The sequence below is a fragment of the Glandiceps talaboti genome, chromosome 2 (genome assembly GCF_964340395.1).
Source record: "Glandiceps talaboti chromosome 2, keGlaTala1.1, whole genome shotgun sequence".
Classification (NCBI taxonomy): Eukaryota; Metazoa; Hemichordata; class Enteropneusta; family Spengelidae; genus Glandiceps; species Glandiceps talaboti.
Window position 1 is genome coordinate 418,629 of NC_135550.1, and position 24,257 is coordinate 442,885.

Here is a 24,257-nt window from a genome sequence, read left to right on the forward strand (position 1 = left end):
GACGAAGTCCAGATGGGTACTTGTGGATTGGGTTCCGTCCGTCCATCCGTCCAGCGTCGTTTCTTGGAAATGCCTGGACCGATTTTTTAGCACAACTGAACTGAGGTTCAGTAGTGCTATAGGGATCGCCCGGTGTCTGTCTGTCTGTGTGTGTGTGTGTGTGTGTGTGTGTGTGTGTGTGTGTGTGTGAACAACTTCAAGTCAAAAGCCGCTGAACCGATTGCCATGATATTTGGTGGGTACATTACCATGGGTGTCTAGTTGGGAAACTGTTCAAATCAAAATGATCGCATCACAGGTGTGTGATTTGGGTCAAAAAATGTGATTTTTGATAAAAAAACTTCAACTCATAAACTATTGGGCAGATTGATGCAAAATTTGTTGGGAACATTCTTAAGGGGGTGTAATGTAAGATTTGTTCATGACATGATGATTCCATCAGTAATATGCAAATTAGGGCTAAAAATGTGTCTTTTTGGTTAAAAATCTATAATTCCAAAACTACTGAGCAGATTGGGCTGAAATTTAATGGGAATGCATCTAGGGATGTATGGACAAAGAAATATTAAGGATACAATGATTCCATGAGTGATATGTAAATTAGGTGTAAGAATGTTCATTTTTGGTCAAAAATTTATCTCAAAAAGTACTTGGTCAGTGAGTCTGAAACTTGGTGAGGTGTTTCTGAAAGTGTTATTCTGCAGATTTTCTTCAAAACATTTTGACAAAATTGGCCCTAACAACCATGACCACACGCCCTTAGCAACAACCAAATGGCAGTATATTTTGGTTAAATAACATCATCTGGTGTGCAAGTGAGTAAACATTCAAAAAATGTATGCAAATACCCTAGCAACCATGACCACGCCCATAGCAACAGCCAAACAGTGGTGTATTTCACAAAGATAACAACAGGGTTTATGTATGTAAATTTGCCTAGCAACAAGACCACGCCCATAGCAACAGCCAAATAATCATGTATATTGCAAAGATAACAACAGGATTAGAAAGACAAATGAATAAGCATTCAAAAAATGTATGCAAATATGCCTAACAACAATACCACGCCCATAGCAACAGCCAAATGATCACATATATTGCTAAGATAACAATGGGGATTAATAGACAATTGAATAATCATTCAAAAAATGAAAGCATACAATGTATATCATAAAGCTAGCAACAAAACAATAAAAGAAGACTTGAATGATGATAACTTAGGTTAGATAGGGTTCGTAACATTGTAGTTTATTTACAAATTGACTTCTAATTAAGCAATAACCCCCGCCGAAGGCGGGTATACACGAGATTTTGGTACAATTCGCGACATATAGCACGAGCCGAATGGCGAGTGCTATATGGAGCGAATTGTACCAAATTCGAGTGTATACCCGCCTTCGGAGGGGGTTATTGCTATTATATTATATCAAAATATGTGTCTATTTCTTCTAAATGTGATTCTGTGGTTATTTATATGCCTGAAAAGGCGAATTCGCACGTACAGAAAAAGATCGTCGGTAATAGATCGTCGGGAACGAGCATATTTTGATGAGTGGATACGTTCATGTCGCCCAAACACACACACTGCATGAACACAAACCACACACTACATTGCATTACATTGATAAATTGCTTTATTTACATCATATAATGCATAACGAAAACGCGTTGAAAACTAGCAACGAAGAAAACGGGGCAAGGGGTCAAAGAAAGTAACAATTTTGTTTGGATATTTACATAAGAACAATACAATCTTGTACACTGCTAAAAATAGATGTCTCGGCGTTGAATCAGTGGAATCGGAGAAAGCTCGAGACAGTAAATCAGAGACGCGACGTTACACAGTCTACTTTAATTTAATGGTTAACAAATTGAACATTGATTGAACCTGAAAATGTACAGTTTTGAAATAATCCTGACGCACTTGACTGATGGTTAAAAGTTAAATCGGTGTTGTTTGCTTCAACGAGAGCAGGACGCTGACGGCTCGTTGCATGGGAGAACTTGTACCTTATCAGCCATGGCCAGTGATGTTGAAGCCACTGATCGATCGTTACTTTCGATCGCAAGGTCATCAGTGGAATTATTTGGACTACTGTAACCCAAACTATTGTACAGGATACCTGACATACCTTTACTCTGAGGAAGTGTTAACTTATTGGTATAAGAACGAACACTAGCTTCATTTTTGTGAGTACTATTCATATGCTAGTTTAGGGGCCCATTTTACCACTGCCAGCCGTGGTAAAATGGGATTTTACCACAGTTATTATCCAATCAGAATGGCGCATAGTAGCATGATATAATATAATATCAATTAGACCTCTAAATTTGGCCCGGACAGTGCATATATGTCCTGAGCTATAAATAGCTTGAAGCTGTATATAGCTATATATAGCTAGAAAGTCTAAGACTGGAAAAGCAGCAATCGGGAGGCTTGAATCTGCTAAATTGTGGTCAGTGTGTATTTGCAGTTGTCCAATATAAATATCAATTTTTGAGTGCCACTTGGCCACTGGTACGCTCCAAGGCACTCTGTTCTGGCAGTTCTTGGAGACAGACGGTCCGTACGGAGTACATTACAAACCGTGTTGGCATCCAGTCTAATAAAGCCTTGCACTATGCGTACAGTACGGTAACGCATTCCATAAGTTAAGTTACCTGACATAAACGACAGTGTCAACTTTGAACTTGACAGACACAATTGCAAAAGTGTTTGATACAAATGTTATGTGGCTGAAGAGACCTGTAAACTCAGTATAAACTGAGAGATTAGTTTACTTCATTGATGTCTGTGAAACATATGGTCATATCATAGCATGCAGTGAACGTTAAATTCAAGTAGTGCTCTGGAAACCCTGGAAAATGAGCATGATTGATTGGCATTTCTGTCTGTGCTCTAGCTGAGCTACCCATTCATATGATTCAGAACACTTCGAAATGTGAAATGGAGAAACTATTTTCAAAGTATTGCAATGCTGGTGAATTAAAATTATTGCTAACCCAGACAGTCAAACTATTGTTCCATGATATACTTCGCCCACAGAATGTGCGTTTACAGTTCACTGGGTGCCACCATGTTTGCTTTGATCTTGCGTACAGTGTATGCTACTGTGTACTCCGGTTGTCATATTGGCGACAGAACATAGCCATGCATTGCAATATTGTAACAGTAGGTCTGTGACATGATTATTGTAACATTTTAGCAAGTATCAAGGCATCACTGCAGTACTAAGAAGTTGTTACACTGTTTGAAAGTTTGACGTATGGTACGGACCACAGGCGCTCGAATCGATCTGCATGATTTTTTTAGTCATGGCAAAGTGTCTGTCTGTCTGTCTGTGTGGATGTGTGTGTGTAAACAACTTGAAGTCAAAAACTACTGGACCAATTGCTTTGGTATTTGGTGGTCATGTTACTTCTGGTGTCTAGTTGAGAAATTGTTCAAATGAAAATGATTGCATAAGAGGTGTGGGTTTTGGGTCAAAAAACCTAAACTCTAAAACTACTTTGCAGATTGGCATGAAATTTGATGGGGACATTCTTAGATGTGAATAAATTAAGATTTGTTCATGACATGATGATTCCCCTGGTAATATGCAAATTAGGGCTAAAAATGTGTCTTTTTGGTCAACAACCTATAATTCCAAAACTACTCAGCAGATTGGGCTGAAATTTAACAGGGATGCATCTGTGGGTGTATAGAATGAGCATATGTGAATTTTGGTCAAAAGTTTCTCTCTCAAAAAGTACTTGGTCAATGAGACTGAAACTTGGTGAGATGTTTCTAGAAGTGTTATTCTGCAGATTTTCAAAATATTTTGACACAATTGGCCCTAGCAACCATGACTACGCCCTAAGCAACAACCAAAAGGCAGTACTAAGGGATTGGGTTCCATCTGTCCATGCGTCCATCCGTCCATGTCCAAAGCCATAACTCAGACATGCTTGAACAGATCTCATTCAAAGTTGGTATTAGCACAGTGTTCTATGACATACACGTGCATATCCATTTTCGTCATGATACAATCTGATATGGCTGCCTGGCAGCCATTTTGTTTGCGAATTTTCCATGTCCAAAGCCATAAGTCAGACATGCTTTAACAGAGTAGTGATATCAAAAACAACCCTATGAGGCCAAACAACATTAACCAGGTTTGAAAATGACAACATAAACTGCCAGTTCCTTAAAACCCAATCATAGCAGGAACTATGTCATTTTCAATGACTTGTGCTCAGATAACATCATCTGGTGGGCAAGTGAGTAAACATTCAAAAAATGTATGCAAATATCCCTAGCACCCATGACCACGCCCATAGCAACAGCCAAATAATCACATATATTGCAAAGATAACAAGAATTGAAAGACAAATGAATAAATATTCAATAAATTTATGCAAATGTGCATATCAACTTGACCACGCCCATAGCAACAGCCAAATTATCGCGCACATTGCAAAGCTAGCAACATGGTTGGATAGGCAACTGGATAGTCATTCAGCAAGTTAACACCTATTGTTAGCATGGACTAGCATATGGATAAGCATTTTAAACAACTGTACAGTTGTGCTACAATGCCATTGGCGGTATTTTTTTAAAATGTATAGTAAATATGAGGACCCCATTTTCATCATATGAAACAAGCACTTTCTTACTTCACTACAAACAAAACTGCATAGTAGAAGAGCTGAACAACAGAACCACTTCTACACGTTACAAAAACAAAAACAAAAACAAAAACAAAAAAACAGCAGAGCTATTCTGACCGATAGGTCACTTGTTTATTTACCAGGTGGAATGATATCAGGCAAACTGTTCACAATAAAAGATTGTTTGGTATAGAGAGTGTACGAACTCAGGACACCATTCAGTTCCAGATGGAAGATGCAGAAACTGCCAAATATGTGTGTCGTATGTTTATTACCAAACTGAAGTTTTATAGGATCAGTATGGCGGCCATGAAGTGAGTACTACTATCAACTACTACTGATAACCGAAAATACTAGTTTCAAGATTGTCCCTGACAAATGACCAGAATAACAATAGCTTAAAGATTTCTCAGTGGTTTACTTTTTAGTCCAAATGGGCAATGGGCAAAGCCTGCTTCTACATTAGGTTAGTTCTGTGTCTGTCTGTCCATCTGTCCATCCGTGTGTGTGTGTGTCCTTTTACAGCCATATCCTTGACACCCACCAGTCAATTTCATTCAAACTTAGCACATAGATGACAGTCAGTTACTTTCTAATGTTAGATACGGGAATTCAAACTTCCAAATATTTGAATCATGTTGTAAATAACTTTTCTGTCTATAGAGGTCGCAAGGAGGCATCCCTCGATGGAGGTAGGCTGATTTCTAAGAACTTCCAGATACCATTACAAAGGAAACCAACCCTTACAAGGAGATCAGCAGAAAGAGCCCAAGAAAATGTCAATTCGTTTACTCAAGTTAGAACCAATAGTATACAAGGTAAGTAAACAGTGTTTCTCCATGTTTTGATGGTGTACAAGAATGTATTTGTGTTTATATATGTGTGGATGCATTTGTGTACGAGTAAGTCAGTGAGTGTTTTGGGAGCCGAATGTATTGACTCGCGTGTGGACAGGCTTTTGAGTAAAGTAAGTGTAGATATCGTTGTTGGATTAGAACAAGGGCCAAATACGTTTGAAGGTAAGCAAAATGTACAGGACAAATGGGGCTTAGTGTTAATAGGAAATGTTCGGTTATCATTGCTTTGAAGTTGTGGAACACGATATTGAGTCACAGTTCTTACTGGTAATTATTAGCTAATAAAATCTTAAAAGCAGTGCGACCTGTGTGAAATTTGAATATGACCCAACGTATGGAAAATGTATAAATAGTTTCATGTGCCCCATGACCATTTCCTGCAGTACAGAGTATGTCTTATGTAGTTTAGAAACTATGTGCTATTATCATTATCTATCAACGTGATTGGTTACTTATTAACAGACTGGTTTAGACAGGGTTTGCATCAATATGACAGCCACAAAGCATCTTCCATTCAGCTTTGCTACTAGATCGAATGCATTACGTTAAATTAACGTTCACTACATGCTCTCACTCAGGGGTTGGGTGAACATGGTTCACACGTAATGTTAAGGCATCTGTCAAGAATAAACAAATCTCTTGGTGTATACCAAGTTAACTGTTCTCTTCAGCAACATAACATTTTATAAAACGCCATTACAACTGTGTCTCTGTCAAGTTGAAAGTTAACGCTGTCATTCATGTCATGGAAGTTGGAACTTAGTTTGTGTACTGCAGTGCTGTACCATAGCTAGTGTACTGTACTCTGTGGCCCAACTCCAAGAAGGGCTGGAGTGCATATTTCCAGAGAGTGATTACCATTGAAAATCGAAAGCCCAGAAAGATAACTTTAAATCACTGTATAGAATATTGTTGCATATAAATGTTGTGACATTTTGAAAGTACAAGCTGTGTGACTTGTACAGCGAGCATGTAAACATTTATATATAACATGCATTTCATGTACATCTGAAATTAAATACATGTAGTGTTGTATGCAAATTTGGAAAAGACACGCCGTACTAGGATTTTGATGCTAATTTTGGCGAGAATGCGTTCCAGGGAATGCATCATAAAAAAAGTGACCACTGGAATGAACGTGGAATGGATACAATCACGAATAGGGTGGGCAAGTCTCCGAAAACTTCAACAGCAAATTATTCAATTGCCACCATGGTGATGACATGATAATTTTTTTCACCAAGTAGGAATTTTATTTGCATTTTGCGACTGTGGTGAGTGCTAGTGCGAACTCTGCATAACCCCCAGGGGTGAACAAATCCACTGGTCCGATGTCCGGGACCAGTGATTTTTTTGGGCGGACCACACAAATTTGACCTCGTCTGGTCCGTCGGACCAGTACCTTAAACTGTAAATAATCGTGCTAAAAAGTAGGAACAGCAACAATTGATTGTGAACAAACAAGAAATATGATCACGATGGAGCTTTGCACGACCTTTCGATGGGTCATGAAGTATTATCAGGTGACTTCCGGCTTCAAACCAGCAATATGCTATAGAGAGGGGGCGTGAACTTTGACAGTTGAATGACTGGTGGTGCGTCAATATGTCATAGTAGCGGCCTTACATCGTAGTTTATTTCACTGAATCGACAACAATGTGAAATGATAGACAGGAGATAACATTCAAAGCACATGTGGCTCATATCATTACTAGTAGGGACATACCGGTTTAGGGACACAAGAATTAGGAAGACAGGAGTAATAATTTCATTGCATAATAATTAAAATGTATCAAATGAAACATTTTATTTGCTACCATTCTGTCAGCATTGATTGTATTATTGTTTTTATTCATAAAGGAGCTTCAAATGATTTATAGTAGAACCCCTTTCATGAAATGAAGTCATCCAAATGACGCACAAACTTCATGTTATCCCACAAAAGTCCCGGACAAAAGTTACCAAGTTTGTCCACTGGGCAAGTGAATAACAAAGGTTTCGTCATTTTTGCCAACCCCAGTTACTTCCATGATAGCAATCACTGACTGTCATCTTGGTTTTTCCAATGACTTACAAGGGTTGACGATACCATACCAGTCCTCGACATGTAAAGTTGACTTCGAACCTCAGATGTGTACACTCGTGTTGCTCATTCCATTTCGGGTGTGTAGGTTGCTTGTTAGACACATAACACAAATGCACTCCAAATCTGAGCATTCATGCTGCTTATTATCATTTACTTTGTAATAGATAAAACATTACACGATCAAAAATATACACCACCTGTTTCATTTTCTCCTTGCATGTAATTTAGGTGTAACTAAAAATAATGTGCTAAGACCAACCCTAGACAGAAATGGTATGCGCCAAGGCATTTCCCACGATATCTTATCTGTTACTATATGTAAACATAGGACGTCAGAGTCCACACTACGGTAGTACCTCTCAAATAAACGACCATTTCCCAAGTAGATTTACTGTGTAATGTGTGGCTATCCATCTCGTAAATAATTTAGACCCATCTGAAACGCGAATGGCTGTAAAGTTTTAAACAGACAATGGTCAATCTTTTGAGCTATGGATTTATACTAGGAAAACAACCGACCAGCATGACACAAAATGAACATTCTGATTCTAGGGTTACAGTTACACTTACAGAAGTATCTATTTTAGCACTGTGATATGATATTTGCCAAAGCCTCGATAACTGGCGAATTTGATTTTATCTCCACACCATCACGCGGACTCCCTCTAGTCAGGCAATGTATGTGTTCCTAGGTCTTTTTCCAAAGCCTCGACAACTGGTAAATTTGATGACACAGTCACACCATGGACACAAGGACTCCTAGTCAGGCAATGTGTGTGTTCATAGTTTTTTTTTCGTGAGATTTTATAGGATCAACTTTGAAGGGGTCAGTTTCTTTGTACAATTGTGATGATTTGCTTGCAATATCTTGGATTTCCAGACAAGTTTGGCAAAACGTAGTACAACTTTTGTCGTCATACTGCAATCATGACTAAGTAAAACTGTTTTTCAATGTTCTTGTCACATATTTCTGTCAAATTTCTAATCCTTCGTGAAATCCAAGTGAAGTCGCCGTTCAATGTTTTTTGTTTCATCGATGCATCAAAAATAACCGTTACAAATATAATAGAATTGTCAATTGACTGAAACCAAGCATGTCAACTTTATATTTATCATAATAAATTGGATATTGTTAGTCCCCACGGACGAAGTCCGGAACGGGGACTTATGGATTGGGTTCCGTCTGTCCGTCCGTCCGTCCGTCTGCAGCCGTTTCTTGGAGATGCCTGGACCGATTTTTTTCAAACTTGGTACAGGGGCAACATGCTATGGCATACATATGCACGTCAATTTGTTTTATGATACGATCCAATATGGCCGCCTAGCAACCATTTTGTTTGCGAATTTTCCCTGTCTAAAGCCATAACTCAGACATGCTTTAACAGATCTCATTCAAAGTTGGTATTAGGACAGTGTTCTATGACATACATGTGTATATTCATTGTTGTCATGATACGATCCAATATGGCCGCCTAGCAGCCATTTTGTTTGTGAATTTTCATGTCCAAAGCCATAACTCAGACATGCTTGAACAGATCTCATTCAAAGTTGGTATTAGGACAGTGTTCTATGACATACATGTGCATATCCATTTTCATTGTGATACGATCCAATATGGCTGCCTGGTAGCCATTTTGTTTGCGAATTTTCATGTCCAAAGCCATAACTCAGACATGCTTGAACAGATCTCATTCAAAGTTGGTATTAGGACAGTGTTCTATGACATACATGTGCATATCCATTTTCGTCGTGATACGATCCAATATGGCTGCCTGGCAGCCATTTTGTTTGTGAATTTTCCATGTCCAAAGCTATAACTCAGACATGCTTAAACAGATCTCATTCAAAGTTGGTATTAGGACAGCGTTCTATGACATACATACTCCATTTTCATCGTGATATGATCCCCCATACCCAACCAATCCTTTATTGTTGGAGGCATATTCCATGTCCAACAAGCAGACACAACATATCTAAGTCTGTTTGTTTTAGGTTCACAAATGTTGTTGCGTGATCAGAGTAGTCATAATTCCTTAAAACCCAATTATAGCGGGGACTATGTCATTCTCAATGACTTGTTCAACTAAAAGTGGTGTACGTCTAAATATATAGATTCATAGGCAAGATTTAATGTTTCACGTTAGCGGGACCAAGGACCACTAATTCTTTCGACAGGACCACTGGATTTTTTAAGGCACTGGTCCGGGGACCACCAGTTCACAAAATGATTTGTTAACCCCTGACCCCTATTCTAAGACAACTTCATTGGCTTCCAGTATCTCATTGTATTGTTTTCAAACTTCTGCTCATCACTTATAAAGCCCTCAATGAAATCTCTCCACAGTATCTCAGGAACTTAACTACACTCGCTACACATCTTCATTCAAAAACCTCTCCTAATGTAAACATTTTCAAAAGATGCTTAAAAACTCACATATTTCAGAGAGCATTTTCATCTTCTTCTAACTCTAAGCACCACTGAACATTGTTTTCTTTGGATATTTGGTGCTTTATAAATTTATTGGATAGATAGATAGAACTAGAACTGTCTGATGGAGTTCAATCACTTTTGTTTCATTGGTTAAGAAATTGAATAGAACATCATTATTTTGAACCCTGTACATATTGTATCAAGATAAAATTCCAATATATCGTCCAGATCATTAAAAAAGAAAATAAACGGGAAAATAACGGGAATATAATGCTAAGGAACATACGACAAAATAAAATTTTAAAAAATGTTTGTTTCTGATAACCAGTGATGACTACATATTTCTTCAAACTATCATGGAAAGGGTACTCTGACCAACATTTCGTTTGGTTTAAGTCAAAAAGCAACGGTTTCAAAAATACAAGCAATTAAATTTTTTAAAAATCCCGACCTACCTACCTACCCTATGTTTGTGTGTGTGTAATGATCCGTAAGCTAAATGAAAATAAAGCTTTCCTACATGTAATGACCTTAACAGTTTTTAGCATTCATTATTGCCATCACTATGTTAACACTCAAACCACTAGTAATCTGAGGTTAAAACAGCATAAACATGATTGCAAATGTGTAAAATGCTTAGTGCATCATGACAGGCTTCTTTTTTTCCCTGTTTGGTTCTACCACCATACGAAGAATAGCTTGGGAAGTCACATGCCAACAATAAGTAAGAAATGGAAAATCAATCATTTGCTCTGTTCAGATTATCAATATTCAAGGGCCAAGTTGGGAGCTAACGGGTCATTGCAATGATGTATGCACCGTGGCACGTCTGTTTCACTTATGAACTTTATAGAGCTAGGCAGCTTTGCGATATGCCACACCTCCATGCGAGACATAAATCAGGACACACTCTGTTATTCATATTTCTACAAAAACAACAGGAACATAAAGAGCAGAAATCGGGAGGGGTGGAGAGACAGACAGTGATCCTAAACTGCTTTGAAAAGGAACGGGCACTCTTGTGTATGTAACAATGAACCATACACATGAATTGATACAGTTGTAAACACAGTGAGGTGCACAACTGGCCATTCCATTTTTAGCACAACTGAACTGATAAGGTTCAGTAGTGCTATAGGCATGGCATAGTGTCTGTCTGTCTGTCTGTCTGTGTGTGTGTGTGTGTGGATGTGTGTGTGTGTGTGTGTAAACAACTTAAAGTCGAAAACCGCCGGACCGATTGCCATCGGTGTGTGTGATTTGGGTAAAAAAAGGTCAATAAACTTAAAAATTACTATGCAGATCGGTCTGAAAGTTGGTGGGACCATTCTTGTTAAGAATTGATTAAGAATTGATCCCATGAGTGATATGCAAATTAGGGCTAAAAATGTGTCTCTTTGGTTAAAAATCTTTAATTCAAAGTCAAAAAACACCAGATGGTTGGCACTTGGTATTTGCATGGGACATTACTTAAGGCATATAGATGGGAAATTGTTCACATATAAATTGTTCAAATGAAAGTGATCACATCAGAGATGTGCATTTTGGGTGAAAAGCATGATTTGTGGTGTTAAAAATGCTTTGACGCGGCCTAGAAATGAAAGATTCTTGTTTTATTGATGCAAATGAAATCATTAAATCTTTTATGGGCTACTTCACATGTCATCAATGTCAATGGCATCAAGACCTCTGTTTGAGGCTGCTTGAAAACCTGTTTTGAGCCCAGCTGAATTAAATTATAGAGGCTGTCTATGATTAAAACAGGTTCCATTCATGCTACAGAGTCTTGTTTGGGTCAAGAAGTGTGATTTTTGGATTAAAAACTTAAACTTAAAAACTACTGGGCAGATCAGATGAAATTTGGTGGGAACATTCTTAGATGTGAGTAAATTAAGATTTGTTCATGACATGATGATTCCCTTAGTAATATGCAAATTAGGGCTAAAAATGTTTCTTTTTATTCAAAAACCTATCATTCCAAATCTACTATGCAGATTGGGCTAAAATTTAATAGGGATGTATCTGTGGGTGTATAGAGGAAGATATATTAAACATATAATGATCTCATCAGTAATGTGCAAATTAGGTGTAAAAATGTGAATATCAGTCAAAAATTTATACCTCAAAAAGTACTTGGTCAGTGAGACTGAAACTTGGTGAATGTTTCTAGAAGTGTTATTCTGCAGATTTTCTACAAAATATTTTGACACAATTGGCCCTAGCAACCATGACCACGCCCATGGCAACAATGGAATGGCAGTATATTTTGGTCAAATAACAACATCATCTGGTAGGCAAGTGTGTAAACATTCAAAAAATGTATGCAAATATCCCTAGCAACCATGACCACGCCCATAACAACAGCCAAACGGTCGTGTATTTCACAAAGATAACAGGGATTAATAGACAATTGAATCAAATATTCATAAAATGTACATAAATTTGCCCAGCAACAAGATTACACCCATAGCAACAGCCAAATAATCATGTACATTGCAAAGATAACAACATGAATAGAAAGACAAATGAATAGATATTCAAAAAATACATGCAAATGTGCCTAGCAACAAGACCACGCCCATAGCAACAGCCAAATGATCACATATACTGTGAAGATAACGAGGATTAATAGACAAATGAATAAACATTTGAATAATGTATATTAATTTGCCTAGCAACAAGACCAGCAACAGCCAAATGATCACATATATTGCAAAGATAATATCAGGAATTCATACACATGTGAACACAAACATACAAAGATGTATGCAAATATATCTAACAACATGACCACACCCATAGCAACAGCCAAATGCGTATATTGCAAAGATAGTGACATGGTTGGATAGACAACTGGATAGTCATTCATTCATAGTCATGAACACCTATTGTTAGCATGGACTAGCATATGGATAAACATATTTAAAAAACTGTACAGTTGTGCTACAACACCATTGGCGGTAGTTTTCATTATTTTCTCTATTTTCTATCACTCCATTCAGGGATGCATTTTAACCTGCATTTGAAATCAGAACGGTGGCCTATGTACGTCGCAGTTGGTACCGTATTGTGTGAAAGAAAATTCAAACACTGTTTCTACGTGAAAAACTTATAACCTTGTCTAGAAATGTAATTTTCTTTTGTAAATCATATCACAACGTTGGGAAAAAACTTATGATAATTAATCACAATTTGGAAGTCATAGCAGAAAAAAATTCAGAAATTTAATGCTTTACAAATCTGTATCTTCAAAAGTTCTTGGCTGATTTTAGTCATTCAAGTGTCATTTTTACCTCCCGTAAGGGTACAGGAGGTATTAACCCTTTCACCACGAGAACCCGGTATACCGGGACACGCTAGGGCGCCCACGAGAACCAAGTATACCGGGACGCCAAAGTTCATTCACCTTCATCGCCGTAAAACCATTCAACGGCAGCTATTGCTGCAAAATTTGCTGCCACAACTAGTTCCACACATGCTTATTAGCCTTGTTTATCTATACTGCCATTTTGAATGCGTGACAGTGAACGGTAACCGAGTACGGCCCAAAAAATGTGCGTTTTTCGCCAACAAAATCGAATTTAAACATGGCGGAGGTAATTAACGGCTCCCATAGCATGGTCTACGATAGAAATTATGGCTCTGTCCTTGGATATTTCGACAGAATTTGACTCGAAATACATCGTTGAATGCAAGTGTTTAGCTGTGGGAACACATTGTACTCGTGTGTAAGCATCAAATTCCCGCTTCAGTCTATTTGAGCTGCCGGCAGCAATTTACGTCTGAATTTTTGAATGTCGGCAAATTTACGCAATCTTGTGACAGGTACCGACGCCCATACTAACGTCTTGGTTGTAATTTTTGGCTATAAAATGGATTATTTTGGTTTTATTTCTTTTTGTTACGGCTCAATAATGACTTGTAGCATGGAAGTATAACCCACAGGAAGAACAACTGGGGAGGGATCAAACAGCACATGTTGAATGCTGCTGTTTGCACTGCAATCATTAACCGCTTACTTTAAGCTTGATAAGCTGGCTTTCCTAACGATGTGTGAACAACTTCCGGGTGTCCGGAACGAGCTTAGCATAGTAATGACGTAGTTCGGGTGTTGTCGTGGATACTCGTGTTACACATAAGTCTGAGGTAGAAACACAGGCATTTGTTTCCCCAGTTATGTCTCAGAATATTTCTATCAGAATAAAATTACAAGGGGAATTGGAGGAGATAATTTTTTTCTATAACTACCTTCCGAAAAAGTGATTGGATATGTTTACATGGTAAATGAAGAGCCGTTATCGGCCGTAACATGTGCTGCTGTTACATAAAGGGCTAGGACAATATGCAAAATAGGTAGTTAGAAAAACATTCTGCTGCGATCCAATTCCCCTACATGGCGTCAGAAATCTGTTGATATCTTTGGTAGGCATGGTCCGATTGTAACAACGACGCGATTTATCGGAAGATTGTTACATTTGGGAACTAGGAAGGGACGGAAGGTAAAATCGAAATGTTTGCCCACTACAACGGCCGGTTGAAAGTTCATGTTTATGTATGGTACTAATGGCGGCTGCCTTTCAAACCTCGTGTCTTCTTTCGCGGCGAGTGAACCTGTGCGATCACAGAAACAAGTGTAATTTTACCCCTTTCATATATAGTTGGCTAAATACGTCAACATTAACGATATTATCGACATTTTATTGTATTCTGATAGAAATATTCTGAGACATAACTCGGGAAACAAATGCCTGTGGATAGAAAGTAAGGGAAATGAAGAGTCGCATTGTAGTCAACAAGTTTAGCAACCACCACAGCAGTCAAATAATAGTCTTACTGACACCAAAACCAACTAAAAAAGTAAGGAAATGCTTCCCTGTGCAATACACAGCGCATTTGTATATAAGCAAATGACAAAAAAGGGGACACGAGCGTACGTGGTGATGTCAAGAAATCAAAATTTTCAACTCACGTCTGCACACTCCGGAACAAACCGGAACATGTAGACAAAAATACCGTTGGAAAGCATGTAATCTGCGGTTCATTTTCTTCAAAGACAGTTTTTGTTCTGATTTGTTCCACATATTAAAATCGAGAGTTGAAAAACATTCACAAAAATGAGTGTGCAAACTAGAAATTGGTGTAACTTCCGTCAATCTTACTCGATCGCATTACAACAAACACTGTTTACCTCAGGAAGACGCTATCTTTTCAATGAAACGTTCTGCGCATATGCACTGACCTTTGCCCGTAACAGAGATGGCTTAGCAACGCTCACATGAAAAAGCCACGCCCTGGTAACCAACGTCACCCACTGCCAGCGTGACATTCAACCTAAGATCAGAGGGATTTCACACAATGGATATAAAGGGATTAACTTGGTCTAAAACAAAGGATTTTTAAAGGAATTAACTCAGTTGTTCTTCCTGTGGGTTATACTTCCATGCTTGTAGTAACACAAACTCACTGTGTACAGGTCAGTGGAGGGAAACTTGTGCACGATCGGGGCGATTTTCAAATCGGAATTTTTACATGTGATTTTCAGCGTAAAATTCAAAATTTCAACATTGCCGAATCAAAACTGTCTCCCCTAACATCGTTTACAACTTAAATAAAGGTGCTGTTCATAGAAATTTTCAATAAATTTTGACTGTCGATACATTGTTTTATACAAGGACATGGCTGTGTGAACTCAAAACAGTTTATGTAGGGATCAGATTGCCGCAACGTTAGTTCAAAGTTCCGACTGCATATTTGCTCTTGAGGATAAGCATGTCGGCAAAAAGTGCCACTTTGGCATCCCGATTCGGACTCGCATACCTCCAACTTGTGGTCATTTTTTATTTTTTGGGGGCATAAATTTAGCGGTAATTTTTTGTTGTTCTGTCAAATAATGAATTATATTTACTCAAACTAACTTTTCAAAAGGTATTGAGGTGACGACTTCAGATATTTTAGAACACTTTCATTGCCGGTGCGGCACAGACTATTGCGTCGTAATCGGATTAGTGAGCCGTTAATTAATTTCGTTCAAATTATTATGACATAAAATAACATTTTTTATCAAATTTTCGCCCATTTTGACCATACAACCAGAATATATTAGTTTTGTAGGAACATGAATGTTGGTATTTTGTATTTTATTTGTGATATAAATGTATTGTTTATTTGTGATATGACAATAAATAAGCAACACACAGTTTTTTTAGCACAACTGAACTGAGGTTCAGTAGTGCTATAGGGATCACCCGGCATCTGTCTGTCTGTCTGTCTGTCTGTCTGTCTGTCTGTGTGTGTGTGTGTGTGTGTGTGTGTGTGTGTGTGTGTGTGTGTGTGTGTGTGTGTGTGTGTATGTGTGTAAACAACTTAAACTCAAAAACTGCTGAACCGATTGCCATGATATTTGGTGGGTCCATTACCTTGGGTGTCTAGTTGGGAAATTGTTCAAATCAAAATGATCGCATCACAGATGTGTGATTTGGGTCAAAAAATGTGATTTTTGGTCAAAAAACTTAAACTCAGAAATTACTGGGCAGATTGGTGCGAAATTTGGTGTGTCTTTTTGGTTAAAAATCTATAATTCCAAAACCACTGAGCAGATTGGGCTGAAATTTAATGGAAATGCATTTAGGGATGTATGGACGAAGATATGTTACGCATACCATGATTCCATGAGTGATATGGAATTAAGGTGTAAAAATGTGAATTTTGGTCAAAAACTTATATCTCAAAAAGTACTAAGTGAATGAGTTTGAAACTTGGTGAGATGTTTCTAGAAGTGTTATTCTATATCATTGCTTTTCCTCAAAAATCTTCAACTCTGAAATTACCCAGTAGATTGAGCTTAACTTTGTTGAGAATGTGTAGATTTGTCCTCATTAATAGCTGACACAGTGAGAACAGTACATTGTTAATTAACTATAATGTTTACTTTACTATTTCCTCTGGTGGTAAAGCCTGTAGCATGGCCAGTTTGGTTTATGACTTTATTATGTAATATGTTGTAAGACAGCTGTTTCATCACCTACCCATATAAACTGAATGTAGCTTGTGTTTAAAATATTACAATAAGACAACCAAGAAAGTTAAACATGTTACATTGGTATGACTTGGTTCCAAATTGATTTTAAAAAATAAAGAAGTACAAAACCTTGTAGACACATCCCTTTAAAGTTTGATTAGGATGTTGCTATACTTGTCTTGTACACTTCCAACATAGGATGGCTGGATTATGATGATGGAAATTAGGTATGAAAATTTTGTTTTGGTTACAACTTTAAATCTTCAAAAAATTATATATCTATCATTGCCCTGAACATGAAGTTGTGCGGCAACGCAATATATGCGCTATTTTTAACGAAATTTTATCATTTTAACCTAAATTCTAGCTGTATATTTGATGGTTGGATGTGTGTAATTGGAAGTGTAATGTAGAAAATTTATTTGGCTTTAAAATGATACATAATTTTCAAAGATTAGGCAATTCTAAGTATTTTTATATCAATTTGATAACATAACACTCAGTCAAACTTTTATTATGTGTATGCTAATGAGGGGCCTAGTGGATAGCATACAGTCCCATGGGGAGAATAGTGGTGAAAGAGTTAAAATACGAATGTTTTGTCTGTGTGTCTGTCTGTGTCTGTGTGTGTCTGTGTCATCATTTTCTAAAATTCGGCTGGCTCAATTGTAATGAAATTTGGAATATATAATCTCTAGGGTAATAGCTAGACCTGATTAGGTTTTGAGCCAGATCAATTAATGTTTAATTAGAGAAATTTGCATATTAATGAAATCAAATAATTAAGCAATATCTTAAGACTCCATACTTCAATTTCAATAAAAATTTTAGTATATTCATCAAACATAAGAAAATTCATTTGTCCTATAAAATTTGTTGGTGTACTGTAAAGTGTTAAGACAATATGAATTAATATAATTACACTAATATTAATTTGAGTAAACTCGAAAGGCTGCCCTCAGCGGCCGGTCGCTGTCAATGGTTTTATATAGCATCTAGTCTTCCCGGGCCCAAATTAGCTGTTCGAACAGACCAAATCCGAAACGTTTGGTGAGTATACAAATACTATATATTTTTTAGATCTTCCCTTTGGCTCTAGTGTTTACATTTCAATTGAGTTATACCTTCACGAAGTTCAATTCGTGAGAGAATGTAATGAAGACAAATGCGTATGCATGAACCTTGAGTGTAATATGGCAAGATGGCGTCCATGACGCGATCATGTTAACAGTATATATTGTAGTACTACTAGGTAGCGTTTGCTGTGATTTTGGGGCTTCTTCTGTGTTTGTGACATTGAATTCGGCGTGAACCAAATCCTACAATTCCTACAATGTAACGCAAATAGAAGCAATTCACATCTAAATTGCAAAGTTGTGTGGGTTTTCAGCTAATTTACGCCTTACTTGGCATAAAATCGAACATACTCACTCTACTCTAAGTCTAACCCTAGTCCTGCTTGCATACAGAGTGAGTCGTCCCTTCCTTCCCTTCGTTGAGGGTCGTGTCAGTAATAGAGACTTGCCAGCATAACTATAGCTATTTTTCAGCGTACTTTCATCTACGTTACTGGAATTGTGTTGTTTGGTTCAGAATAAACATCGAAAACTCAAAAGGCTCAAAAATAGAAGAAAAAACGTTCAAAATTATAACAGGAAGTAAAAATTATTGCATAGCTGCTAGTTGATGGCATTACTATTAATTATGTACATTTGTTAGACGAAAGCTATACCTGAATTAAAAGCTGACACAATTTGACTAGAACATAATTTGAATTTGGGGTGGGAGATATGAGTCCATCTATTTTATTGGGGGACGGGGTATGATTCTGTTTTGTTTTGCATCTCACAGACTTGTACAAAGTAAAGGGTTTTGGATTGATCACAAAAATAATGTGCTTCATGATGTGGATATAAGTTGACCAAGGTTGTACTTGGCTGTTCAGTACTAGATTAGTAACGTTTTATAGATCTTGTTAGTGATTCCAAAAAACAATGACAACAATAAAATATTCTATTCTCAATATCAAGCTCGAGGTATCCTGAAATTTTTCAAAATGAAATATTCTACATTCATTCATACAATTTTGATCCCATAAATTCATGATTTAAATAAATACATCCTCATACACTTGTATTTCATTTTGGAATAATTTATTAAAGTACAATGTTTGTATTGCAAATGTGGGCATGCACAATTATATTTAGTCCCCGCGGACGAAGTCCGGAACGGGGACTTATGGATTGGGTTCCGTCTGTCCGTCCGTGCGTCCGTCCATCCGTCCGTCCGCAGCCGTTTCTTGGAGATGGCTGTACCGATTTTTTTCAAACTTGGTACAGGGGCAACATGCTATGGCATACATATGCACGTCAGTTTGATTTATGATACGATCCAATATGGCCGCCTAGCAGCCATTTTGTTTGCGAATTTTCCCTGTCTAAAGCCATAACTCAGACATGCTCACACAGATCTCATTCAGAGTTGGTATTAGGACAGTGTTCTATGGCATATATGTGCATATTCATTGTTGTCATGATACGATCCAATATGGCCGCCTGGCAGCCATTTTGTTTGTGAATTTTCATGTCCAAAGCCATAACTTAGACATGCTTGAACAGATCTCATTTAAAGTTGGTATTAGGACAGTGTTCTATGACATACATGTGCATATCCATTTTCATTGTGATACAATCCAATATGGCTGCCTGGCAGCCATTTTGTTTGCAAATTTTCCATGTCCAAAGCCATAACTCAGACATGCTTGAACAGATCTCATTCAAAGTTGGTATTAGGACAGTGTTCTATGACATACATGTGCATATCCATTTTCATTGTGATACGATCCAATATGGCTGCCTGGCAGCCATTTTGTTTGCAAATTTTCCATGTCCAAAGCCATAACTCAGACATGCTTGAACAGATCTCATTCGAAGTTGGTATTAGGACAGTGTTCTATGACATACATGTGCATATCCATTTTCGTCATGATACGATCCAATATGGCTGCCTGGCAGCCATTTTGTTTGTGAATTTTCCATGTCCAAAGCCATAACTCAGACATGCTTGAACAGATCTCATTCAGAGTTGGTATTAGGACAGTGTTCTATGACATACATTTGCATATCCATTTTCATATTGATATGATCCCCCATACCCGAACAATCCTTTCTTGTTGTAGGCATGTTCCATGTCCGACAAGCAGACACAACATATCTAAGTCTGTTTGATTTAGGTTCACAAGTGTTGTTGCGTGATCAGAGTAGTGCTAATTCCTTAAAACCCAATCATAGCGGGGACTATGTCATTCTCAATGGCTTGTTTGCTCAATAATTTAACAACAACAACAACAACAACCCCCCCCCCCACACACACACATTATACCACCACCACATACATACATACATACATACATACATACATACATACATACATACATTTGTTAACCTGGGGGTTTGCCTTGAGTTGTACTGTGACCCACACAAAAAGAAATATATAAAAGAATAGGAAAGTGTTTCAATTCAAAGAAAGCTACGATTTTTGCACTTAATATATATAATTTGCCTTGAGTTGTACTGTGACCCACACAAAATGAAAAATATAAAAGAATAGGAAAGTGTTTCAATTAAAAGCTACGATTTTTGCACTTAATATAGATTATACTGTAACTTATTTCTCTATATACACAACAATGTCGACGACGACGACGACGACGACGACGACGACGACGACGACGAAGACAACAACAACATAACATAAAAGAGTGGTTTAGTTACAAATCAATCCTATGTTCTCACTCAAACTGAAACCTTTTTTTTTTTCAGCTTCGTTACCGGATCGAACACATTACGTGAACTTACAGTTCACTTCATGCTCTTCAAGATTCATTTGAGGTTAACCATGGTTCACATGTACACATCGTTCAGAAATAAAAATTATCATGGTGTATACCAAGTTCATAGTTCTCCTCAGCAACACAAATTTGTTTATACCATAGGTTTTTTTTAGATGTCTGATAAGCAAAAGCCGCTTTTAAAAAAGTGCCTGACATGGCCTTTGACATGGCTATTATTGACCATAATTCAAAAATCATTGTTTCACCACCATTATTTTCTGTCTTTGACTTGTGTTTACAGATAGAGTACAAATAACTCCACGGGAGGGTCAATTTACTCACTCACAACTCAGTCTAGATGCACCCAGTATAGAAAACATGTACACCAATGGTAGTGTTGCTCCTATTGATGGTAGTGGTAGTGTGTATAGTGCTACTAGTGTCAATTCATTAAACCAAGGTATTACCATACATGCACCGTCACCAGTGTCATCCAATCCCAGCATTACAAGCAGTGAGGCAACAAGACAGGAATTGACGGCTGCTTTGCCACAATACCGACCCTCTCCTGAGTACAATGAAGCACTTGTCCGTGCTCATAATAGACTGAATGCAATAAGTGATCAAAGTCAGAGTCTGAGCAATCTGGGACGAGCACATGCATATCAGCAACCAGAGACGATGGTGTACAGTCAACCTGAAATCAGGCAGCCTAGTCAGTATCATAATTTGAATCCGTATGGAACACATTTGAATTTGAATCTTGGTTCCCAAGGTTACAGCCATGGCTATGTGGATAAGTCGACGGAGTCTCTGCCATATGTGCCTATGTCTTTGAGGAACAACAATACAGGAATAACACATACATACAGTACCCCTGAATTAACATCACAACACATGCCACCTACCCATGATTACATCACCTCGAACATGCTTCTAAATAAGTATAAACCTCCACCAGCATACCCTAGGAATAGCACCAGTACACCAGATCTACCGATACAGTCCATGCAGTATCAAAATGTAAGTAGTAGTAGTCCTGATTTAGTCAGTAGGAGGTTGTTAGCTCAGATACCATTGTTGCATGAAACTGGCCCTATGCAGAATACCGCAATGACAATCAATGTGAGTTCAGCATCAGGAAGTCTTGATACTTCACAGCATTCAATAGCCATACCAGCATTACAAGCTTTGAACTTGAACTCAGAGCAGTATTTAGAAGCTTTAGCACAGCTGCCGCCAGGAAGTGAGCCGACCATTCATATAAGTCGAGATGTGCAAACTGATATTACCCATGAGGACATAATCGATGACACAACAGTTTCTGAAGTTGATCCGATCTCAACTGCATCGTCACCGATGGAAATGAGAGAAAACTCACCTAAAGTGCCAATTTATGACATTGAAAATAGCAATAGCACTGCTTTCATAGGTGAGAGTTCAGAACTGTGGGCAGACAATGATCCTGGTGAAGTCTCCTATCATTCAGACATAAGTAGTATTGCTGCCTTGGCTACAGCACAGTCAACTACATATCAAGAGCCTGTCATTTCAAATCCCACAATACAAACACTACCTCAGCATGTTGAAGCTGATGTCAAAATTAGGCAAGATGAACCAATGATGATAACGGAAGATGATTGTAATAGTCCAAGTTATGTACATATTATTGCTGCCCCTGGGGACCATACACATATGAAAGAAAACACTCTCCTCAGGAGGGTGCTCAATCATTCAGAAACATCCATAACAATGGAGAAAACTGTTGCCCTTGAAGCATTGGAAAGGTCACAAGCCACACATGCAACTGACAAGGATGGTGCTGTAACTGCTTTACCCAAGGAACAGTTACAGACTAAAGTGAGCGGTGATTCTGTTGTAACACCAGGGACAAGTGGATATAGTACATCTAATGACTCTGATGTAGATGATAGCTTGAAACGTGACAAAGGAGGTAAACTAACAGGTGTTCATATGGGACCATTAAAACTTGCTGCCATGAATGGACTAACTCTGTCTAGGTTGATTGAATTACAAGATGCTGAGGATGATGATTCATATGCACCAAAAGATGCAAGGGTATGTCATAATAGTTTTATCCTTTCGAAGAAATTGAATTATGTTTTGCGTTTCATTTAAAGTTGAGAAAATTGTAGATAAGTGTATGCCTGTGCTACTGTACAAATCAAAAATCACTTTCTGACAACATCTAGCGAGCTTAGTGGTAACAGTATCATAGTATTAACACTGGGCTGGCACTCATACCTTACCAGCATGTATTAGCAGCTGGAAGTCTCAAAGCCAGCAACAGCCTCATGTTAACGCCCGGCTTGTGCAGTGTTACCATCAGACAGACACCAATTGGGGCTAGTGATTTCCAAAGGAATTCTTTAGCTGTACTGTAATGCAAGGCTAGCCTGGTGTGAATGCTAGGCTGACACCAAACTTGCAAATCAGACAGGCACTCTTAAAGTGTGCTGTCATGCCAGACTACCCCAGTGTGAATGTCAGGTTGGGATTCTTACAGTGTGCTGTCATGCCAGACTAACCCAGTGTGAATGTCAGGTTGGGATTCTTACAGTGTGCTGTCATGCCAGACTAACCCAGTGTGAATATCAGGTTGGAATTCTTACGGTGTGCTGTCATGCCAGACTAACCCAGTGTGAATATCAGGTTGGAATTCTTACAGTGTGCTGTCATGCCAGACTAACCCAGTGTGAATATCAGGTTATGATTCTTAAAATGTGATGTCATGCCAGACTGACTCAGTGTGAATATCAGGTTGGAATTCTTAAAGTGTGCTGTCATGCCAGACTAACCCAGTGTGAATATCAGGTTACGATTCTTAAAATGTGATGTCATGCAAGACTAACCCAGGGTGAATATAAGGTTGGAATTCTTACGATGGGTTGAATTATACGCCAGACTAACTCGGTGTGAATGTCAGGTTGGGATTCTTACAGTGTGCTGTCATGCCAGACTAACTCAGTGTGAATGTCAGGTTGGGATTTTTACAGTGTACTGTCATGCCAGACTAACTCGGTGTGAATGTCAGGTTGGGATTCTTACAGTGTACTGTCATGCCAGACTAACTCAGTGTGAATGTCAGGTTGGGATTCTTACAGTGTGCTGTCATGCCAGACTAACTCAGTGTGAATGTCAGGTTGGGATTCTTACAGTGTACTGTCATGCCAGACTAACTCAGTGTGAATGTCAGGTTGATAAGGGACTAGCAAATCAGAAAAATAGTCGTTCAGCTATACTGAAATATCGAAATATATCAAAATCTACAAATTCCTTTAAATTCTTTACTGCAAGAAAAAGTGACTTGATGCTCAGTGAAAGAAAGGCGCCCCATAATGTGTATGGTTATCTTGTCATTA

General features: G+C 38.1%; 1 protein-coding gene across 1 annotated transcript in view; it reads left to right on the forward strand.

Annotated features, from left to right (window-relative positions):
* The window catches only part of LOC144447954 (tyrosine-protein phosphatase non-receptor type 21-like), a 148,098-nt gene that overhangs the window by 78,031 nt on the left and 45,810 nt on the right, over positions 1-24,257 (forward strand). The window contains exons 8-10 of the mRNA XM_078138079.1: positions 4,794-4,964; positions 5,314-5,468; positions 21,176-22,953. Of these exons, the coding sequence (XP_077994205.1) occupies positions 4,794-4,964; positions 5,314-5,468; positions 21,176-22,953 (2,104 nt within the window). The remainder of the gene's footprint in view (positions 1-4,793; positions 4,965-5,313; positions 5,469-21,175; positions 22,954-24,257) is intronic.